Here is a 23,971-nt window from a genome sequence, read left to right as displayed (position 1 = left end):
GATCTCACAGTGGAAGGTGATCTGCACAGCAGAAGTTGATCTACACAGGGGAAGATGATCTACACAGTGGAAGGTGACCTTCATAATGTTGGTGGGTGTTTTGTTTCTTTATTGGGGGGGGGGGTGCAGAAACCCCTCAAACATAGTGTACGTTGTGCATGTACAGATGAGAAGAAAGAGAAATGATTGTACAGCCAAACAACTCCCACTAACATCATGTGGCACTTTGTGCATGGTGGAAGATGTCAGAAAACTATGTATTTGGTAACACTGTGCAAAGGATTAGCAAACACTCACGCTAACCCGGTGCAATCTTACATCAGTTGTGTTCCAAGACAGAATGTCTCACAGTGTTTACAGTTGCAGTGCTTGAAATAGACCAGAATCAACAAAAAGAGCCTTTGCATTTGGTGCCACCGCTGGGTGAGAGGGCAAATGCAATTCCTTCCACTTCTTTATTTTGATTATTTGTACATCACTTCATCTGGCTTGACCTAAAATTCCATGCACTCTTTATAATGAGGTACACTGAGCAGCAGTGTGGCTTCAAAGCCAGAACTGAAATAGAAGTGTAGCACTTTGCAGCGTGTCCCACAAGCAGGGAGATGATGAGACGAGCGGGTTTGTGTGGAAATGTTAGCCTTGAAGTGACATCAGGCCTGCTGCAGCCACAAACATAATCAGACTACATGCTGACCATTCAAGTCATATGGAAGTAAATCTGTGCCATCAGAGTTTGAAGTTGAATTTCTAAGGTTGAATTTATTTAGCATCAAAAAATTCAACCTAAAAAAAAAAACAATCGATCCAGGTCTCAATCACCCAACGTTCAGCAATTTATCACGTCTTCTTCCTCTTCTTCTTCCGATTTGGTCTCTGTGTCACATGGCCAATGGAGCAAAACGTAATTGGCTGAATGTTGAATGATTGAGACGGAGAGCTTCTCCCTGCTCTTCTATTTTTTGAGGTTGAATATTCATAGGTTAAATTTTTGAGGTCGAAATTTTTTAGGTTGAATTTGTTTTTTTTTGTTGTTGTTGTTGTTGTTTGGGAAAGTGTAATGACACGGACCCACAACAGGGGGCGCAAATGAACGGTCAATAGATACAAATAAATACAATTTATTGTGGCAAATGTGCACAACAGGTCGAATACTGCTTTTAGACAGTCAATTACAAAATACAACAGGTGACGTGTGGGCAGGTCCGAGGGTAGGAGACGCCTAACCAGAGAAGAGCCGGGGCCCACAAGTTTCCGCCGCCAACGAAGACCTGCAGTATACTGAAGCCGCCAAGTCCCGAGTCCTCAGGTGGCCTCTACTTCAGCTGTCAGATCCGGTACTGCTGGCAGGAACAGAAAACAGGTTAATGGTGGGTGCGTGCACAAGATGAATGCAACAATGTACAGAGACATCTTGGATGAAAACCTGCTCCAGAGCACTTTTGACCTCAGACTGGGGTGACGGTTCATCATTCAGCAGAACAATGACCCTAAAAACACAGCCAAAATATCAAAGGAGTGGCTTCATGACAACTCTGTGAATGTCCTTGTGTGGTTCAGCCAGAGCCCCAACCTGAATCCCACTGAACATCTCTGGAGAGATCTGAAAACGTCTGTGCATCCACGCTCCCCATCCAACCTGATGGAGCTTGAGAGGTGCTGCAAAGAGGAATGGGCAAAACTGCCCAAAGATAGGTGCACCAAGCTTGTGGCATCATATTCAAGAAGACTTGAGACAGTTTTTTGAGTGTATCATCTGTCCATAGAAATAGGATAAATGTATATGATCTGCATGATACTATTATAGATTAAAGAGTTTTTGGAGATTATGAAAGATAATCATTTTAATAAAATTGAATATTTTACTTTTGCAAAATTGACTCTTTTAATGCTAGTATTCACAGTGGAAAGAGGTGTTTATGACTCGTACATTTTTTTTAATATTAGGTACAATATTACACTGTCACTCCAGTGGATTGCCCAGTTACGATGATTGAGACCCCCCCAACCATCATCACAAAAATTTCTGTCTCCACCCATGGGGGCAGCCCCATCACATCCTACCCTAAAGCTACCTATGGTGTTGACATTAAATCAACACTGCTGCACAAGAAGTAGGGTTTAATGAGTTGGGTCGAACCTCTCCGTCACTTCACTAAATATCTGTTCTTACTCACAAATCAGCTTTACTGAAAGTCTTCCAATGACTCCCACAATGGTCAGTTGATTTATTGTAAAGTGGCACCAGTGCAGTGGTGACAGCATTATGCACGCAGGCATCACTGGTGAACGAACATTAAATGACAGCAGAAGCTTCCTGAAATAAATGTGTGCCTTAGAGAAATGTTTAGTGATCTGAAAATGCGCCTCAGCCTGTGATAGAGTAATGACACGTGTATTATAGCAGAATAGTACCTTGACTTTACAGTACACCTTTCTGTCACGCTTGTCTTGCGAGAGGCTGTTTCATGCTCTGCATTTTAAAAATCGCTGTCTTTTAATTTGAGCAGTTTGTCTACATTGTTGGCTGGATGTGGTTCTTAAACCTGACAGTGACACAGGCAGCTGACTATTAAGTCTGGGAATGTTTCCAGATCTTAGTTGTTGTTCCAGACGTGCTGCTGCTGCTGCCGCTGCTGCTGCAATTAGTCGGTGGAAGCAGAGATCGGCGAGAAGATGTCACATTCACTGAGTGTGACTCCAGCTCTGGATGCAAAGCTGCTACCAGCTAACGTGAAGGGTTTTGGCGACGCTTTAATGTGGTGCAACATGCTTCACCCTCCTAAGTTCTCCTGAATGAAGCTTTTCACCAGGAAGCTTTGCTTTACTGAGCTGTCAAAATAAGTGAATTGCACAAGAAAGTGACTATTGGTTTGAGCCAAATACACTCAAGAAATTAATTTCTCACTCCTGTCTTTTTGGATTTGCAACCGAGGTGCTGGATGTACGAGGGCAGCTAAGTTCAAAAGGAAACAGCAAGAAATCAAAATCTTTTACCAAAGTTTTGAACCTAGTCAGGATGTCTTGTTGGAATGAATTTCTTTGGTCGTCACTTTTCAGCACAATCCCCTTGGTGGTCTGCACACTTCTGCCAGCAGTGCCTGGATCCCTGCTAGCTTTCATCTTATTCACCAAGTAAGAACACAGTGCTGGATATGATGTTATTATCATCTTCAAAACTTTTTCCAGCCAACTATTTCATTGTGTTTGGGATCAGACAGAAGTCCAGTGGTGTCAAAACTTGCAAACTATGATTGATTTTGAATGAGTTTCAAGTTAAAGTCGGTATCAGTTGACCCAGGAATCTTGGACTTGTGAACATTTGCGAAACAAGAGGCATTTTGTTCAAATTCCCAGCCATTTTGATTTGATGACTCCTTATGAGAGCTAGTGTAGTACTTCCTGTTTTAGTCAGGTCCTTTTGGAACCACATGGTAGCCCCATTCATACTGAAGGCATATGCATGGCTTGTTAATGTTAACCATTGTCAGTACTCTCTGCCAATATCAGTGATTGCCACCATGTGCGTGTTGCATAACCACTGCGGAGTTTAGCTGCATTTAACAAGGCGTGTTGTCTGCTGTTTCCTGGCCAATGTTTTATCAACTTTGTCTCTGTTTGTTCTGTTTTATCATGGATTTGGAGTTTATTTCGGTGTGTTCTAGCCAGTCACGCAGACAGCATTGTGTTGTGTGTCAGTGTTGACCACACAGTGAGTGAGTTGAGTGGTGAGTGGTTTGAACATGACCTTGAAATTTTTATGATGGAAAGTGGCAAATTGGGTGGTGAGTGCTAATTGCACCTTTAATCACCCAAAACACGCTGTCTGTGTAACACCATGTTAAGTCTGGAAGCACCAGGATCCTACAGACATTGCCCTTCATTAAACTGAAAAGACATCAGAAAACACTTCGGTCCATTCACTTCAAGACTTCATAACCTCTTCCCAGACATTTCCTTATCTCAAAGGCTGAAGACCCAGAGACATGCAGCCCACTGCCGAGATAAGTGAATGTCTTTACAAGCTGTGCCAGTCACAGATATTCTTATGATGGCCGAGGCCAGGAAGCCACTGAAAGCCTGGATCTTCTTCTTGATCAAGGACCATCACAAACCCAGATGCACAGATTCCTCACTCAGCTTCTCGAGTGTTTCAATCTGGATATACATAGATTCCACAAAGATCACACCCATCATCCACAAAAGTAAGTAAACTTAGTTACCTGGGGAGCCTAATGTCTTGGGTCATGCTTTTGGTGTTTGTTTCTGATCTCTGTGTTGTTCTCGTTGTGGTATTTTCCTTCCATGTATTATTTTTATTATTATTATTCTATGTGTTATGGTATTTTTTTTCCCTGCATTAGATTATCTCTTGTGCGTTTACTTTGATACCTCTTTGCTTCTTCAATCCATGTAGCTTAACTTTGTGATTGTGGCCTTCAGGGTTCACGTCTCTGCACTTCATTGTGTTTAATTGTTTCATGTTCTTTTTACTGCCGTCCGAGCATTCCCTCACTGCCAGATTGCCTAGGTTTGTACCTACTCTCTCGCATTCTGACATCCCATTTCTCTAGTGATTGCCTCTCTGTTACAGACCCATGTTGGCATTCTATGTTTGCTGAGTTTTACTTGCCACTTCTGAAGTTGTTCACCTGGTATGATAGATCTCTGTGTGCACTGATTTACTGCTTGTATCTGGATAATCTGTTTGCTATATCCTCTGAAAGACTGTTGGCTGTTGTTGCGCAGTGGACTGATCCCCTGTGTGCCTGGCCTCAACCCAGGAGGCACAGTGGTTCCTTTGTGTGTTTGATACAGTAACACATGATAGATACCAACACATGCTCCCAGACCTGAGCTGGCCTGACTTTTTAGAAGGTAATTACAACACAATCCCCAGCAAAACTATGGCATGAATTCCCAACAGATGGAAGGGTTTTTGTATTATTCACATAGTACGACAAGGTGTGTTTGCATGGAATTTTTTTTTTCTTTGCTTCCAAATCAAAGTAATGAATCAAGTTCTGCTTGTGTGTTAGAAATCATTCAGTGAAAACAGTTGGACAACTTGCAAAATTCTCTACTTTGACATTGTCTGTCATCTGTTCTTCATCACCACGTGGAGCACTTGATCGATAGTTTTCTAGGAGGAAGCAGTTGAAGACAGCCCACATCTTGATGCGTCATCAAGACTTTCTCTGCCCTCTGAACTCCACTGCCCAACTTTTCACACTGCAAACATAAGAGCTCCAGCTCGTCGAGCTTATCAGCATAGATATGTGTAGGAGTAAATCCTTTCAAATTCAGATACTTGATGATAGGACAATATTCAGTTTTGTCTCTCGATTCTTTGCTGCTCCCACTTCATCAAAGCCAGACGGTTATGAACTGAAAACAAATAAGTGAGTTACCAACTGTAGACATTAATAAATGCAAACCAATCTTCACTGAACTTGAACAATGCATTCATAATAAGGCTCACAACTATTCATCCATGCATGCAAAAGTGATTTGTTTGATGTAGTACCTCCTGAAATATTCAAATTGTAGTGTTCATTCTTAACGTCCTTCTCACATCATGCCTTTCTTTGCCTGTTTCCCGCCCCTTCTGATTCTGCATTTGTTCCAATATGGAATATATGGAATATTTTCCCTGCATGCCCAATACGATTCACAGTTCACAGTTCATAGAAAAGCTGGATGACATACTTTTGATCAATGCGGTTTTTAGTTAATCATGTGTGGGTGGCAATGAGCCCGATGTACACACAGTGCACACTGAGGTCATTGTATGGTTGGTAGATCTGTTAAAATTTGAAGATGAATATTGGGCCACAACACTGTTCTAAACTAATAATTCATCACCTCTTATTATCCTCTATCATCCAAATGATGATACAATTAACATCCATCTCACCTCTGCCAAAACAGATTAATGTCAGCTCAGCCCAGTTTCGCCCCTCTGATTTTGCATTCCATTTCAAGAGAACAGGTGGTTCTTTGGGATAGGAGTTGGATTATGGAGAGCAGGATTTGGATCCAGGTGTGTGCTTCCAGTTACCTGTCTGTTTCCTCAGACAGGACATTTCATCTGCATTGTCCCAGTCCAACCAGCTGTAAATGCGTACCTACCTTGGCTATGAAAGTAACCTGCAATGGACTGATATCCCATCTTGGTGAAGTTGCAGACTCATATCCACTTCATGCTACATTGTCCAGGGATGGGCACTGGCCCAATGGGCCTTGGGGCTCATACAGGACTTCTTAAAATCCTCTTCCTCCCAATTCTTCTGTACTTTGCTGCATGGTGAAACCGTCTGATAAGACCGATGTTAAGTTGTGCACATATCATTCATCAAAGAACCTACTGTGGACAAACTGTATCTGCATGAATTACCGACCAATTCCCATTTAAGTCAAAATGGGAGCCTTGCTACTGGTCAAGACTGAATTTGTAAAATGTGTAAAAAATATAATATATAATTTTGCCTGGAAGGAAAAGGATCTGTGTTAAAAGCGATTACTCTCAGTCCTGGCTCATTTTGAACCCACTGGTGCTGCAACTGATTTGGAAGGGTCCCATACATCAGGATCAGTCAGTCTCCAAGCATACACTGGTATCGTGCTTAGGGCGCATGTCAACAACCCAGGAAGACAACTGGTCTATCCCCAGATCTCTAAATTAACCATCTATGTGCCACAGCCGGGAGAAACATGGGTTCACCTTGGTCTTCTCCGCCACTGGGGACCTCAACACTCACACACCTACATGTTGGACCATGCAGAGAAAAATGCACTGCATAGCCAAAATATCAAAGCTCCCTCACAATGGAAGCGATAGTCCACATCTTAGTTTCCCTAAATAACTGCTCATTCAACACAAAGTCATTCCAGCAGTACCCAATGATCAACCGAAGAAACCTGGTACCAAAGACAGCCAGTCTGCGCCTTAGATCACTGGTTAGCATCCAACTCTCACAACCATACAGTAAGACATGCAGCATCCGAATGCTAAAGACATGGACCTTCATTCTCTCACAAAAATATCAGCATCGCCAAACACCTCTGTCCAGTGACCTCATGACTCCGTATTAGCTTTTCTCACGCATCTCTGAGGCAAAGGCTGAGGACTCAGAGACATATAGAAAAAGCCTCAAACAAACAACAACATGACAAAAGGCACAAATACACCCGAAGATCTCTCAGATTTCCCCCGAGTTTTAATTATTGCATACTGCTGCTGTGATTATCTGATCCCGAGGGAGTACTGCAGTCCACACCTCTCCTTACACTTGTGTTATAACACTCTCCTGTCAACCAGCCTTTTCTGCACTTGTATGCTACATCCCAGAGGACTCTGTCCCCTGAGGGCCTCTGCTGCTCCAAGCAGACTCAGACAAAGACGAATCACAGAGGCCACACCTGAAATCTGGCTTCTCCTCTTTGATGCCAGGTTTTGTTGTTGATGATGAATGGATGTGCTTCAAGGCACACGGCTGCCATTAACATCGGTTTTCCACCCTGCAGGGTGCCTTGAACAGGATAACAGCCAGGTGGTACATTGTCTGTGGACATTTAGCTCTCAGAGTGCCAAGATGGACAGGAAAGAGACATACCACCAACTGCCTGCTGGGAACACATTAACGGATGCTAGATGAACTCACAGGTTAAATCATCAGTGCAGTGGAGGGGTTTTGTTTGTTTGTTTGTTTTGTTTTTACATCTCAGTGCAAAGAGCATTAGGTTGTATTTTATTAGTGTTTTTGAATGCATGAATTAGTATGCTGCAAATGTATGAAGAAATGTATTTTCTGTATGTTCAAAAAAAACTGTTGAAATCTATTGTGTGGAGAAAAGATTATGTTGTTTTGCCCCTGTCTTAAAATAACCCTAATGATGTCCACTAACGACTGGGAGTGAAGCATACTGGGATCATTCTGAACTGGGAGTGAAGCATGCTGGGATCATTCTGAACTGGGAGTGAAGCATGCTGGGGTTGTTATGTTTTGCAAAAGGAAATAACTTTCAGATGCCTGTTGATTAAAGAAATTATGTGCGCCAGGGAGTTTGAGATGGCCACTCACCCTCCCTTCGCGCACACACTAGAAAAGAGGGGGCAGAGCCACGCTCCGATAGAGTCTGCTGCGGGTTACGTCGAACGCCCAGCCGGTTGACAAGCGCACTCTGCCGAAGGTGTTGGCTCTCCACCTTAAAGGCGTCACGGTAAGAGAGAAAGAGATATGCGCTGCAAACCACTTGTGTTTGATGTAACTGCTTTGTGGGAATAAAATTTGCGCCTGTTTGTTCTAGCAAAATGCAGTCTGTGTGATCATTTCTGTGTGCCGATCTGACCGAACCTTGTTAAAAAACATCTATTGAAATAATTTAGAATTTTAGCCTCAAAAGTTGAATTCATCCCAGTATAATTTGCCCCTATCCACAGCATCACACAGATCCAGTTCAATTAAACAGAATGTATTTGTTGGAAGATGTGCAGATATGCTGATAACTGCTGGTAATCTCATCCACATAAAATCCTTAGAAGATTGCCTTGCATCAGTGAGAAGCTGGATGTCTTCCTACTTTTAAACTCTGATGAGACTGAAATGATGGTTCTTGGTCCAGTGAGACATCGGCATCAATTTGACCAGTTAACGCTCAGCCTCGGCTCGTGTGTCATACATCACACTGACAAAGTGAGGAACCTTGGGGTAATTTTTGATCCTACATTGTCCTTTGACCTCCACATTAGAGATATTACGAGGACTGCTTTCTTCCACCTGTGAAATATAGCGAAGATTCATCCCATCTTGTCTATGGCTGATGCTGAGACCCTGATTCATGTGTTTATCTCTTCTAGATTGGACTACTGCATTGTATTTTCTGGTTTGCCACAGTCCAGCATTAGGCCTCTCTAACTGGTTCAAAATGCTGCTGCCAGAGTTTTGACATGAAGCAGAAAGTTCGACCACATTACACCCATTTTGACATCCCTTCACTGGCTTCCTGTCCCAGTGAGATCAGATTTTAAGGTTCTGCTACTAGCCTATAAAATTGTTCACGGACCTAATTACACCCTACGTACCGGCCCGGGCTTTGCATTCTCAAGGTGCAGGACTATTTAGTGTCCCTAGGGTGAATAAAAAGTCTGCGAGTCATAGAGCTTTCTCTTATCATGCCCCTGTTCTGTGGATGATCTCACTGCATCAATAAAACAGTCAGATTCTGTAGAGACTTTCAAGTCCAGACTTAAGACACACTTATTTTCCCTTCCGTATGGCTATTATACTGGCATAGTATGTTACTATGTTTTTTACTGTTTTAATTCATTTTATTAGGAAAATTAGCGTACAGTGCCCTCAACTTTATCTAAATTCTGGGTCTTTTAGTGAAGCTTAGGGCTAGTGGCCGGCGATCACTTTAGTATTTCCTGTTTTTCTTGTTGCTTAATGCTGACAAATTATACTGTATTTGTCTTTCTAATGCTTGATTCAGCAGCTCCATCCAGAGATGGGTGTGGTGTCTGTTCCAGAAATCGTTCTGTGCACCAGCAACATTTCCTGTATATTCGTTTTGTGAATTGTTCTGTAATTTGTGTCTGTAGCATGGCCCAAGCAGAGGGTCACCTCTTTGAGTCTGGTCTGCTTGAGGTTTCTTCCTCAGATGGAGTTTATCCTTACCACTGCTGCTCTGGGGGTTAGTAAGGTTAAACCTTACTTGTGTGAAGAGCCTTGAGGCAACCTCTTTGTGATTTGGCGCTATATAAATGAAAATAAATTGAAACTGAAAATGTAAGACAGTAGGAACTTTTACATTCAAATTTGCATCAGTGGTCAAATTCCAAGTAGTACACTATCAAGCATTGGTGCAATGGAGGCATTGTACAAAATGCAGATTGCTATCATACTACTCATACTATACTGGAGTATAAACTGTTCCAAAAACAGATCAAAATATTGTGTAGTCAGTTGTAACACAACTCTTTATCAGAGTCCTGTCTTGTGACAAATGGACTCTGGGGTTATTTAAGTCAGATTAAAATATTTTACCTGTTAGATCCCTGCTGTGATTGCGAAGCTTGAGGGGTCACATCGACGTTGAGTGTTTAACAGGCTCTGTGAGGTTTTGTGAAATATTCAGAAAGGCCAGCACAAGATGGATGTCTCTTTTGCTCCCCCCCTCTGCTGGTGTGGCAGCCAGGACGAAAGGCACTGATAGAGAGGTTACAACAGGCAAGAATTTTAAACACCCGCTGGCCCTCGAGGACCCCAGAGACTTCCAGCTCAATATAGATGTGGTGGAAAAAAGGACAGGAGCGAGGAGACAAAATGACAAGAAGAAGAGCTGGTGAATGCAGGAAAATAGTAAAGAGTAGAGCAAATACAAAGATTTACTGATTTACAAATTCAGTGTCCTCTTGGTATTACTTTTCTGAGCACATAATGGGTTTTTTCAGCACAGCTTTCTTCAAATACTCGAGTTTTCATTCCTCAGTATTCAGCATTATTTTTGTGCTCAGCTCAGCCTATGTAATATAAAATAAACAGTGTGTGTGTGTCTGTACAGAGTCAAAATTAACAAAATGGTTCATCTGAGCAGCTTGAGTGATGTCTGAGTTTTGTGCATTGCATCAAACAGATTTTAAACATAAAACTGCAAACACTGATGAGTCACAAATGTTTGGTGCTGCATACACAGTAATACTTCAAACTGAGTGAAAAGTCACTGCTGACCTCCAGAGGATTTAATTGTAATAGCAACACAGTAGGGGGAAAGGCAACGTCATTAACACAATAATGTGAAAATGGAAAACCACAAAGGATCACAAAACAAATGATTATTATTATTATTATTATTATTATTATTATTATTATTATTATTATAAGGTGATGGTCTAGTGGTGAAAGCATTGGGCTTGAGACAAGAGGATTTTCGGTTCAAATCTCAGTCTGACCAGAAAATCACTAAGGGCCCTTGGGCAAAGTCCTTAATCCCTAGTTGCTCCCGGTGTGTAGTGAGCACCTTGTATGGCAGCACGCTGACATCGGGATGAATGTGAGGCATTATTGTAAAGTGCTTTGTGCGTCTGTTGCAGATAGAAAAGTGCTATATAAATGCAGTCCATTTGCCATTATTATTATTGCTGTTCTAAGGCAATATTATCAGTCATCATGAGGAGTTTACGGGCTATGGTAGATATGTAGGGTAGGTAAAGCATCAGTAAGGATTTGGCCACCTTGTATAGGATAGAGATTTCTACCAATCTATAGACGCCCACCTCACTTATACAACAGCTGCATCATAAAATGTAGTGCAAGTTGAAAAAATGCAGAATACAAATCTAATTTACAGCTGTACAGAACATTCTTGTTCATAGGTATTGTAATTTTTACGAGTTAGTTGCTGGCTGTGAACTGCCAAAATGTTTATTTTTAATTCTCAAAATGAAATTACACAATTTTGCATACCAACGTATCAGAGTAGTGTCCCCATAGATCTTTTTTTTTTTCAATTTTCCCCTTATGCGCTTGTCATTTTATCAAACAATATTTGTTAAATCTGTTAAAACATCTACTTTAGTGCCATATAAAATTGTTTTTAAAAATAACAGATTTTCAGGGGATCACTTATTTATATCAACCCAATGTTCACATAAACCAACATGAATGCCTTTTTAACCAGGATGGAAAATTTGAGAAGATTCCTAAAAGTAATGGAATTACTTGTAAATGCTTCAGGGTCTATCTGAAGGACAGTGTGTTATTGTGTTTAAGAGATGGAAAAATATCTAAGCCAAGGTTTCTGGAGCACAATTTTGGATCTCCACAAGTCAGGTTTGTCCTTAGAAGCTATCTCTAAAAGATTTAGGGGCCCACAAGTAAGTCTACTGTACAGAAATAGAAGATTGGGACCAAACCAGACTTCCATTACTGTGGAAAGAAGCCTGTATATAACACAATGGAATAAAGACCTTTGCTCTAAAGGTCCACCAGAACCTCAGGATCACAGCGAATGAATTGGTGGGAGATGGAAGCCCAGAAATGTCATCATCCAACTTCAAGAGAACACACTATCACCATGATGTAAATGCCTTGGTCACCATGAAGGAACTGAGATAAAAAATAGGCTCTTCATTTGTCCCGGTGGTCAAATTAGTCTTTTCTCTTATTTTTTAATGTAGATTTATGGAGTAATGGCTTCATTTGGCTTGTAGAACCAATGACCAGTACCTATGTTTTCTTTGAATTTAGAAGTAAGAAATTACTTGACTTGAAATGCAACTGGACAGAGATGGGATTTATTTATTTATTTTAATTTATTTTCATTTTCTTTGTCTTACATAGGAGTATAGAAATGTATTCAAATCGTATAATTCAGCAAAAAGGTGATTGAGAGACACAACAGCAGAGGAGCCAGACAAGATACCTATGCAGGGGTGCCACCATGGATTTTTGGGCCCCATGAAAAGAAATGTTACTGCTGCCCCTAGCTGGAAAATTTTGATACTGCTTCACATAAAACTATGCATTTTAATGATATTTTTCGCTATCATTCCCACATTTGTGGACAATAAAACATGATTTGACAGTTACTTGGTAGGGGAAGCACTGAAAATAAAATGAAATTCATTTGGATTCAATTAATTGCTGTAAGACTGATACTCTGACAAAAAAACACATATACCCTCCTGACTACTCCTGGTAGTCAGGAGGATATATATTTTCTCCCTAATAAAATGATTAATTCAAAACACAGCTGCTGACCTCCTTCCTTCCTTGCAATAATTATTCAACTAAAACAACAGTGAAATGTATAAATCCAGAGTTTTCTTCAGAAATATGAGCTAATATGGGGAGAAATGTGAGCTAGCCTATAAACTATGGACAAAGTTAGGAACAGACAACAGGCTAACATTCCAAAACTTTCTATCACATGAACCACAAACATACCCACCTTGCCTACGAAATAAGTGGGTTATATACTGGCGACCCTTTGTTTCTTTTTTCTGTCTGAGGTTTTTTTTTTTTTTTTGCTCTCTGACTTGTGAGGCATCCTTACATCTGCTTCTCCACTCATTGCCTGTGAAAAGTTATTAGGCTCTGCAGCTGTCTAACAAGGCAGGTGGACTGAACCATTTTATGCAAATAGAAAGGGGGTGGGCATTGAGAAATTTTTCCAAAAAAAAAATAAACTTAGTGTTACCAATACAATGTAAATACAATATATGTGTGATTATGAGTTTGTTACTAACTGTCACATTATTTTGTCAGTATTATAATTGTATTAGGGCCTCTCTGAGCCCCTGTTAATCATGGGCCCCTTGAATTATTCTCCTTATTCTCCCCTTTTTGGCGTTCCCAGTACCCATGGTACAGGGCTTTTCTTAAACCAGTGCTCTCTGCAGTCAAAACACAACAAACAAAAATTATGTTCTAAAAAATATCAAATTTAATTTGGTTATAAAAGTTTTTTCATGCACACCCACACAGATTATCACCATAAATACCATCCAACAATTTCTCTTTTCTTTTGTTTCTTTTTTTTTTTTTTTTTACTTTGAATCACAAAGCGAGCACATACAGTGGACTAATACATCTGATTTCAGAGGACACTATGGATGATGCTTGTTTTTACAGAGAGGACATCTCGGTGCACAGGAAAAAAAAACTGTCCTAAAATCAAGTAGAAACATTTATAAAGTATCTACAAATGGATCAAAGTACAAAAGAGCTACAGCATTTCAAGACATTACACTCATTCACAATTCATTATTTTGGTATTGGGACACCATATTTTTTTCCACTGATGCAAAACATACAGCATGTGTATAATCGGCTTTGGAACAAAACAGTTCAAAGTAAATCTATTGCCATAAAGAAAAAAAAAAGCTCTCCGCATCGTTTTTATAAATATACTCAACAAAAATATAAACGCAACACTTTTGGTTTTGCTCCCATTTTGTATGAGATGAACTCAAAGATCTAAAACTTTTTCCACATACACAATATCACCATTTCCCTCAAATATTCACAAACCAGTCGAAATCTGTGATAGTGAGCACTTCTCCTTTGCTGAGATAATCCATCCCACCTCACAGGTGTGCCATACCAAGATGCTGATTAGACACCATGATTAGTGCACAAGTGTGCCTTAGACTGCCCACAATAAAAGGCCACTCTGAAAGGTGCAGTTTTATCACACAGCACAATGCCACAGATGTCGCAAGATTTGAGGGAGTGTGCAGTTGGCATGCTGACAGCAGGAATGTCAACCAGAGCTGTTGCTCGTGTATTGAATGTTCATTTCTCTACCATAAGCCGTCTCCAAAGGCGTTTCACAGAATTTGGCAGTACATCCAACCAGCCTCACAACCGCAGACCACGTGTAACCACACCAGCCCAGGACCTCCACATCCAGCATGTTCACCTCCAAGATCATCTGAGACCAGCCACTCGGGACAGCTGCTGAAACAATCGGTTTGCATAACCAAAGAATTTCTGCACAAACTGTCAGAAACCGTCTCAGGGAAGCTCATCTGCATGCTCGTCGTCCTCATCGGGGTCTCGACCTGACTCTAGTTCGTCGTCGTGACCGACTTGAGTGGGCAAATGCTCACATTCGCTGGCGTTTGGCACGTTAGAGAGGTGTTCTCTTCACGGATGATGCGAAGGAGATGTGTTGCACTGCATGAGGCAAATGGTGGTCACACCAGATACTGACTGGTATCCCCCCCCAATAAAACAAAACTGCACCTTTCAGAGTGGCCTTTTATTGTGGACAGTCTAAGGCACACCTGTGCACTAATCATGGTGTCTAATCAGTATCTTGGTATGGCACACCTGTGAGGTGGGATGGATTATCTCAGCAAAGGAGAAGTGCTCACTATCACAGATTTCGACTGGTTTGTGAACAATATTTGAGGGAAATGATGATATTGTGTATGTGGAAAAAGTTTTAGATCTTTGAGTTCATCTCATACAAAATGGGAGCAAAACCAAAAGTGTTGCGTTTATATTTTTGTTGAGTATAATATCCATAAATGTTTAAGATGAAACCCCTGTTTTGTTATGTCAAAAACATAAATAGTTATAACATTTTGACACACCTTTCAAGTGCAGCTTGATGTAAGAATAAATTGAAGTTTAACCGGATAGAATTGATATTTTGATTGATAATTGATAATTGATATTACGCAATATCTCTAAAATCAGAAAGGTCTTGTCTCAGAGTGATGCTGAAAAACTAATTCATGCATTTATTTCCTCTAGGCTGGACTATTGTAATTCATTATTATCAGGTTGTCCTAAAAGTTCCCTAAAAAGCCTTCAGTTAATTCAAAATGCTGCAGCTAGAGTACTGACGGGGACTAGAAGGAGAGAGCATATCTCACCCATATTGGCCTCTCTTCATTGGCTTCCTGTTAATTCTAGAATAGAATTTAAAATTCTTCTTCTTACTTATAAGGTTTTGAATAATCAGGTCCCATCTTATCTTAGGGACCTCGTAGTACCATATCACCCCAATAGAGCGCTTCGCTCTCAGACTGCAGGCTTACTTGTAGTTCCTAGGGTTTGTAAGAGTAGAATGGGAGGCAGAGCCTTCAGCTTTCAGGCTCCTCTCCTGTGGAACCAGCTCCCAATTCAGATCAGGGAGACAGACACCCTCTCTACTTTTAAGATTAGGCTTAAAACTTTCCTTTTTGCTAAATCTTATAGTTAGGGCTGGATCAGGTGACCCTGAACCATCCCTTAGTTATGCTGCTATAGACGTAGACTGCTGGGGGGTTCCCATGATGCACTGTTTCTTTCTCTTTTTGCTCTGTATGCACTACTCTGCATTTAATCATTAGTGATTGATCTCTGCTCCCCTCCACAGCATGTCTTTTTCCTGGTTCTCTCCCTCAGCCCCAACCAGTCCCAGCAGAAGACTGCCCCTCCCTGAGCCTGGTTCTGCTGGAGGTTTCTTCCTGTTAAAAGGGAGTTTTTCCTTCCCACTGTAGCCAAGTGCTTGCTCACAGGGGGTCGTTTTGACCGTTGGGGTTTTACATAATTATTGTATGGCCTTGCCTTACAATATAAAGCGCCTTGGGGCAACTGTTTGTTGTGATTTGGCGCTATATAAAAAAAAATTGATTGATTGATTGATATTTTATATTAAACAGTAAGAATACATACATCATAAATAATTAAAGCCTTATGACATACAATTACTCCAGTTAGAAATAATTATTGAGTTCATGATCACGTCTATTAGTCAACAACATAGCACATGAAAATGTATGGTGGCCCTTCAGCTTTATAGTCCTTGTTAATAAATTCACATTTCCACAATCACCCTGTGATTTTGAAGACTTAAAAGACAACAACCTAAAATTGATGTAAGGCAGTGAAGTGAATAGCACTGAATTTTGTGTGGTTAATTTAATATTTTACTTATAAGGAACAATTGAAAGGGGGGGAAAATGCATAAATGTCATAAGCACATAAAATATGCATCTTTTAAAAAGTCTGTTCAGCAATCTGTGTAAAGCTGAGTAAATGCAGCAAAATGGTTTGACTATATAATAATCATGAATTTTATTTATTATTTTTTTTTTTTTGTAATTATATAAATTTACCTTATTATTATTTATTGATAATTCATTTTTCTGGCTCCAAAGGATTAAATTTGATTGTTTGTTTTGGCTCACCAAAAGACAGTTGGAAAGCAAAAATTCATAACCTTTTAATTTAGAGCTGATAACAAAATATCTACAACTGGGTTTTTAACCTACAACAAATAAAATTTGTTGTAATTCTTATTGGACTCTTGAAAATGTATTTAATTTACTGCACATGCTTTAGAACATATAACTCAAACTGAGATTTGAATATAATCCTCACACAATCTTGAGGCCGCACCTCATCTGTAAAATGAAATTAAATTTTATTCAACGGAAAGCATATTGTTAATTTGTTGGTGTTAATCTTTTTGTAGTGTTGTGCAAATAAATTTATTTGGTTGTCAAGACATTAAAAAAAAAAAAAAAAAAAAAAACATAAAATCGTAAGGCACCAAAATTAAAAAGATGAAAGCGGTTCATGTATATTTGACTGGAATCTGAGCTCCTAGAACTTGGGTTTTAGCTTTTATTTTTTTCAAACATTTATGTAAAATGTCTGATTAATATCATATATTAGGATTGTATGTAGTTATTATGGAAGAAGAAGTAAAGCATACATATATTTAATGTGTGATTGGTTTACTTAAAGGGGTCATACCGTCGAAAATATATGTTTTACAACAAACTATACTTTGTGGTTTCATTTTACATATAGTCAAAGTGCCATAATTCTATGTCTGTACATGTGCAAACTCTCCTGCTTAAACAATTTAGGGCTGAAACAGCTCAATTTGGACTTTCGTGACATATGTCACAGGCATCCATATTTTAAGTCTAGGTGGTTCTTCAAGGTCCATCCACTGATCTGGTTTGTGGAACATGCCCACATAGATGATTCTGCCGCTACATGGATAAGGTTACTTCACCCTTTACAGAGGGGTGTAGCAAGAAGAATTTCCTTTCCATTAAAGCAAAAGCAACAGGTTGTTTCTTTGAAAATAAAATAAAAAAAGTGCTGTTTCTGATGCGTTATTTCAGCATCTACATGGTGTTTTTAAGTGCAAACTTGAATAACTTATATAATCCCTCAGGAAAAAGTACAACATGATCCCTTTAAGTAAAATATGTTTGTTTCTTAGACATTATGCAGATGGATGCTTGCAGTGACATTTTCATTTGTAATTTCTACGAGGCTTTGACACAGCAATGCGACAAAAGTAAAACTTATACAAGTGCCGCATCATAAAATAAAATAAAACCACACAACTAAGTAAAAATAACAATGAATATGAAAGTGTCACATTCAGACAAACAGGCACGCTTACAGGCGTACACCTTTGTGCAAGAGGAAGACAAACAAAATTTTGTCTTGAACTAGGTGTTTTATGACAGCAACGACAACTCGCACTTCTAAGCACAAAGTCTGGTGTGAATCCGCTTTGTGGAACATGATGCGAAGAAAAAATGTCGTGCTCGTGTTATTTTTGTAAAGGCCACTGAGACGCCTAATCTCACCGTTATGTTCCAGCCGCGTTAATGCCCTGTTGTCAATCTCAAAGTCCTTTTAATTTAAAAAAGAAAAACACAAAAATGCTAAATTGCACATGAAAGTGGGAATCTCATTCCTTCCCATCCCAGTGCTACCACCTTTACTTGGTATTGCACTTGCAGCCAGCATTCTTTAAATGGGTCATATTGTGCGAAGTCTGGTTTTGTCTAACATTGACATCTAAATGTGGTTTGAACTTTACAGTCCTATGACCGTGCACATAGAAGCGCCGCTGCAGTGAGCAAAATTTCAGCATGAAACTAGTCACTCTTATGTGATGTACCTCATGAATATCCATCTTGAGACTCCTGCTTTTGTGCAAGCTAATTTGTGCTCTTTGTAACACATCTGCGCGATGTGTGGGAAAAACCAAGCCGGCGCTATATATATATATATATATATATATATATATATATATATATATATATATATATATATATATATATATATATTACTGCTGTTATTAATTGTAAATTGTAATAAGTATTATAATAGCGGAAATGAATGCACAGCTAACTCAGTCACTATTGTAATAAATGCTTGGAATTTCACTCATGAATATGAGTCTATCTATAAATTCTTAGATAGCGATCACTTTCCTAAGTTATTACAATAGCAGGCAAAATTAAACAAAATTTAACCACTATTGTAATAAATATTACTACACTACCATTGTTGAAATTATTTCATTGTTCATTTATTTAATTTAATTGTTACTTCTGTAATAATTGCTATATTAGTGGTGGAAAGTCCTGTGTAATTTAGCCCACAATTGTAGGAAATATTACAACAACAATTAAGTATATTGTGTTCTTTTGCCCAGTATTGTTATAATTATGACAATAGTGATTAAGTATCTAATGCAATTTCATCTGTTATTGCAATAACTATTACAATAGTATAAATTCAACCATTGCTGTAATAATTATTTAAAAAGTTATTTCATTGTTACTTCTGTAATAGATACTACATTAGTGGTGGAATTTCTTGTGTGATTTAGCCAGCTATTGTAGGAATTATTACAACAATAATTAACTATCTTGTACACTTTTGCCCACTATGACAATAGTGATTAAGTATCTAATGCAGTTTCATCTGTTATTGTAATAACTATTACAATAATATAAATTCACGCATTGCTGTAATAATTATTAAAAAAGTTATTTCATTGTTACTTCTGTAATAGATACTACATTAGTGGTGGAACTGTCTGTGTGATTTAGCCCGCTATTGTAGGAATTATTACAACAATAATTATCTTATGCACTTTTGCCCACTATTATAATTATGACAATAGTTAAGTATCTCATTCAATTTCACCTGTTATTGCAATAATTAGTTCAACAGTGGCCAAGCATCCTGTGTAATTTCACCTAACTGTGCATTTGTATCTGATATTGTAATAATTATTACAACTGTGATAGTTGCTACAATAGTAGTTGCAACCTGGCTTGCTGAAAAGGTGAATAATATGACCCCTTTAACAGAACGCCTGTGTAGTCTGGTTGAGGTTCTTCTCCTTGTATTGACATCAAAACCAAATTTCTTGAGAAAGTAGATGTAATGAAATGCTATGTTTTTACAGCTACCCTGTATGAACTAAATGCACCGGTAAAAAAAAATTATGTGACTTGTGATAAAGCAAAGATAGAAATGTCTTGAAAGTCCTATTTTTTAAATTTATCCTTTTAATTAAAATACATCACAGTAATATATATTTGTGTCAGATGACGTCTCTCTTCATTTTGGCACTGTACTGTACAATTGTATCCACCACATAATGGCTAGTGTTCATTTTATATAGGCTCAGTCCTGAAGGTGGCGCTATCTTCCTCTCTGTCATATGTTGTTGGGTCAGAGTTGATTGTATGGATGCAATATACAGAGTCCAGCATGTGCACGTGTTGTACATGTACACATCTATTTCACAGGGGAGAGTCTCTTCAGCAGCTTCTTCCCTTTGGAAAGTAGTCCTTTCTTCTTCTTGTTAGCCAGATCCTGGGGGTCCCTGGGGTCCATCAGAGCATGGGGGCCCCTTGTAGGGCTGAGGGGCCTCATGGTACCCGGCAGGAGGGGCCGCACAAATGGAGATGGTGCTCGGACAGGTGTGGCGTCACTGCAGTCAACTGTGTTTGTGGTTTCTGTGGCAACCTGAGGAGAGAGGCGATGGGGAGGTGTGGAGGCATGAAGGAGTGTATTATAAAGGAAGCAGCAGTCTCACACTGACAACTAGGATTATGTTCTTCATCGATATTGAAAACAAAAACCACACCTCAGAACCATCTGGTTTTCTAAACACATTACCCAAATTACCCAAGGATTTCCTGAAGATTTTTAGCTCAATGCATCTATAAGCTATTGTTTTATTACATATATGTATGTATACTAGAGCTCTTGGTGAAAAGTAATTGTCCAGCAGGTGGAGATATTGCTTCATTTCAAGAACCTTGGGACATGACAAATCTGTAACGTACACAAACCTCACCTTGCTGCAGGCTTCACCTCAGGTAGCTTTGGTGGCTGCTATCCCCTGCATTCTCTGACAGTTTGAGGCTAATCCATTAATGTACAAGAATTAACTGAGGAGTTTTGAACCTGACCCACAAAAACGTAGGGTGTGGTTGTCCATCTTTCGCATTCTGAGAAATCAACATTTTATCGAGAATGTGTGAAATTTTGAGTCACTGGGTGCATTGTTGAGAAATGTTGGCGTTCTCAGAATGCAAAAGATGATGAACCATGCCCTACTTTTGTTGGATCAGGCTCGAAACTTCTTAATCGCTCCTCATACCAGACTCTTGACTGATATCATGTTTAGACTTAAACACCCATGAATAATGTACCCGGTAATCCTAGTTTTTTCACTCGTATAGTGCCACCTAGGTAGGCCGCGATCTAAATGTCCACCACACAACAATACCTTTGGAAGAGTCAATAAAAAAACAAATTCATCCGAACATTCCTATTCTGACAAATGTCAAATACGTTTTCTAGATTATTAAATAGCCCAATAATATTGTGAAGTTACAGGTTTAATTTTAAAAAACCCAGCTTGATTTCATTGTTGGTATACTACTCAGTACGTGCAACAAAGATCGGATGCTTGCAAAATACAGTACAAATTGAACTAATTTAATTTTTTAAATGTAACAAGAAATGATGAAATATCTTATTTAAATTTGTTTTATAATTTAGTGGACTTCTAGAACATTAATCTTTTGCATGTTCTGGCACATGATTGCAAATTAATTGTGATAAATTTGCCTGCACAAATTGTATAATTCATTTGATTTAATTAAGTTTAAATATGTGTAACATTCCAATTGTTCTTAAATTAAATTGGTGTGGAAAAAATACACCAAATTCTTAAGAATAATCCACAAATATTACAACGTTTGTGTAAATAGTGAAACTTTTTTTTTTTTGCTATCAACTGCTCTTCTATGAATGAAGAAAATATGCACCCATTCTGTGCATTTAGTTGCAGGTACAGTTAAGATGCAGCTTTAACTAGAAGAGCACTAAGTGAGTGCATGCCTTCACCAAGCAATTTTGCAGCAAGACCATTTCATGGATTTCTTGTAATACTGCAAGAATGTCATTTCAGGGCAGTTGTCACAGTATATACACACACAATCACACAACACATATGCAGAAAAAGCACTGAGGAGAAAGCCATCACACGGCCAGAGCAACATTAGCACTCCACAGTCGGGCAGGTCCCCCATCAGGAGGCCATGAGGGAAAACACAGTACGATCATCAACAGTACAACACCGAGGGACTCAACTGGAGATACCAGGCTGCTCTGCTAATGCATCAGCCGGCTGCACAGACAGGCATTTAAGCACCACCACTGTGATACTTTCAATTTATAAGGATTTTATGTGACACCAAGTGTGAGGTCTGAGGCGTGTGGTAGCCTGTTTTTGCAAGATAAAAGAAGCTGATAATAAATGATATGAGGTGCAAACTCCACAGTATATTAAATTATGATATTTAAAAGTCATTTGTTTCAGGTATTTGAGTCAGAATTGTGACATTAATTAAGAATTCCAACTTTACTAGTAAAATCTCTGACTAAATACTCAGATGTTCAAATTTATGCAAGTCAAAATTGAAAGACAAATTTGCAATGTGAACTACCAAAGTGTAAATTTAAGTGAAAATTAAGAAATGTCAAATCAAAACTTCAACATTTAAGATGAAAATTAAGCCCTCAAACAGGAGAAATGTCTAAGACAGTAATTTCAAGTAAATATTTTGAATTTCTGTTCAAGAGACAAAGGGTCTTGGTGAAATTCTATTGTACCTGCATTAATGGTAAATGTCCACCAGGTGGAGATATTGCTTCATTTCAAGAACCTTGGGACACAACGAGTGTTTAGAGTAGTAGATACTAAGCGAAAGTGGTAACTTTCAAAATTAGAATTAAGAAAGAGTAAGTCCAAATTTTTTACTCAGTTATGAAACATGTATTTATTCAATTCAAATTTTAAGAAGGAATAATGAAAACAATTTAAGTCAAGAGTTTGAGATTTTGTCTAATAATACTGATTTACTATCCTTTTTCTTCTTCAAAAATTTGACTTTTTTGTCTCCATAATTTTAATGCCATTTAATGTGGCTTTTTTTTTTTCTTCAAGGATTTTTTTGTTTTTCAAAATTTTAACATCCATCCATCCTTTTTCAATACCCACTTACTCCAGTTAAGGGTCACGGGGGGGAGGGTACTGGAGCCTATCCCAGCAGTCATAGGGCATGAGGTGGGTTACACTCTGGCATCCTGTCCAGGGTGTACCCCGCCTCACGTAGGGCCACATATAGACAAACACATTCACACACTCACGCACACCTACGGTCAATTTAAAGTTTCTAGTTCACCTTCCATGCATGTTTTTGGATGTGGGAGGAAGCCGGCGCACCCAGAGACAATCCACGTGAACACTGGGAGAACATGCAAACTCCACACAGAGAAGTCCTAGGTGGGAATCAAACTCACGACCTTTTTAGCTGTGAGGCAACAGTGCTAACCACTAAGTCACCATGCTGCCGAATTTACCAATTTGTTTTGTAATTTTGATTTATTGTTGGGATTTTGGTTGTTAAATTATTTTTTAAATCTTTTTGTTCTCCAAAACGTGTATTTTGTGCAGCATTTTCTTGCAAAACTGAAAGTGTATAAATAAGTGTTTTGACTTTTTGTCTCATTTTGATTTAGTAAGGGGACGTTTTACTGACTTTTTGTCAGATTATTTTTGATTTACTGTTGCGATTAGTGTACATGTTTGAAATAATAGTGTTTTTGCTTTTTAAATGTTTTACATTTTTCTTTTTCCCAAAAAGAGGATTTCATGGAGAAGAGATTAGTGCCCGTCTAAATTCATAATGATGAATTGCAAAAACTTTCATCAGTAGAAATATGTTGGAAATTGTACTGCAATTTGTTTAGCCTCAGACCAGGAGCAATGATGAACGAGTGCTTCCATAATGCTGTGCGGCATTCACACGCATTGGCTGTGACCACAAGCAGCATGCATTAGACAAACCCCGAGTTTGGTATCTCAAGTTGTCGACTTACTGTACAAGGCAGACAGAGCCGTTTATGGAGTGAAATGAACAATCTTCTTCTGTTTGATTGTTTTGTTTTGCCAAGCAGGTGAGGAAAAACAAAAAAGAAATCAGATGCAGCTGCATTGTCACCATCTGTAAAAACCCACACCACTATGAAACTGAAAAAAATAACAACACCAACAACACCACCACATGACCACAGAGCGCAAAAGGATGTTTTTGTATCCAATTTTCTTCTTTTATTAT

At 38.9% G+C, this 23,971-nt stretch overlaps 1 protein-coding gene across 7 annotated transcripts in view; it reads right to left on the bottom strand.

The window, feature by feature from the left end:
- Window positions 1–19,824: 19,824 nt before the first annotated feature.
- si:ch73-287m6.1 (RIMS-binding protein 2) overlaps window positions 19,825–23,971 on the bottom strand; it is a 177,105-nt gene continuing 172,958 nt past the window's right edge. For all 7 annotated transcript variants that reach the window (XM_034193035.1, XM_034193032.1, XM_034193033.1 and 4 more), the window contains one exon: window positions 19,825–20,303. In XM_034193035.1, coding sequence (XP_034048926.1) covers window positions 20,073–20,303 — 231 coding nt within the window. In that variant the 3' untranslated portion in view covers window positions 19,825–20,072. The remainder of the gene's footprint in view (window positions 20,304–23,971) is intronic.

The sequence above is a fragment of the Thalassophryne amazonica genome, chromosome 17 (genome assembly GCF_902500255.1).
Source record: "Thalassophryne amazonica chromosome 17, fThaAma1.1, whole genome shotgun sequence".
In the NCBI taxonomy this organism is placed as follows: domain Eukaryota; kingdom Metazoa; phylum Chordata; class Actinopteri; order Batrachoidiformes; family Batrachoididae; genus Thalassophryne; species Thalassophryne amazonica.
The sequence above is the reverse complement of the archived record's forward strand: the minus strand, read 5'-3'. Positions and strand labels throughout refer to the sequence as shown.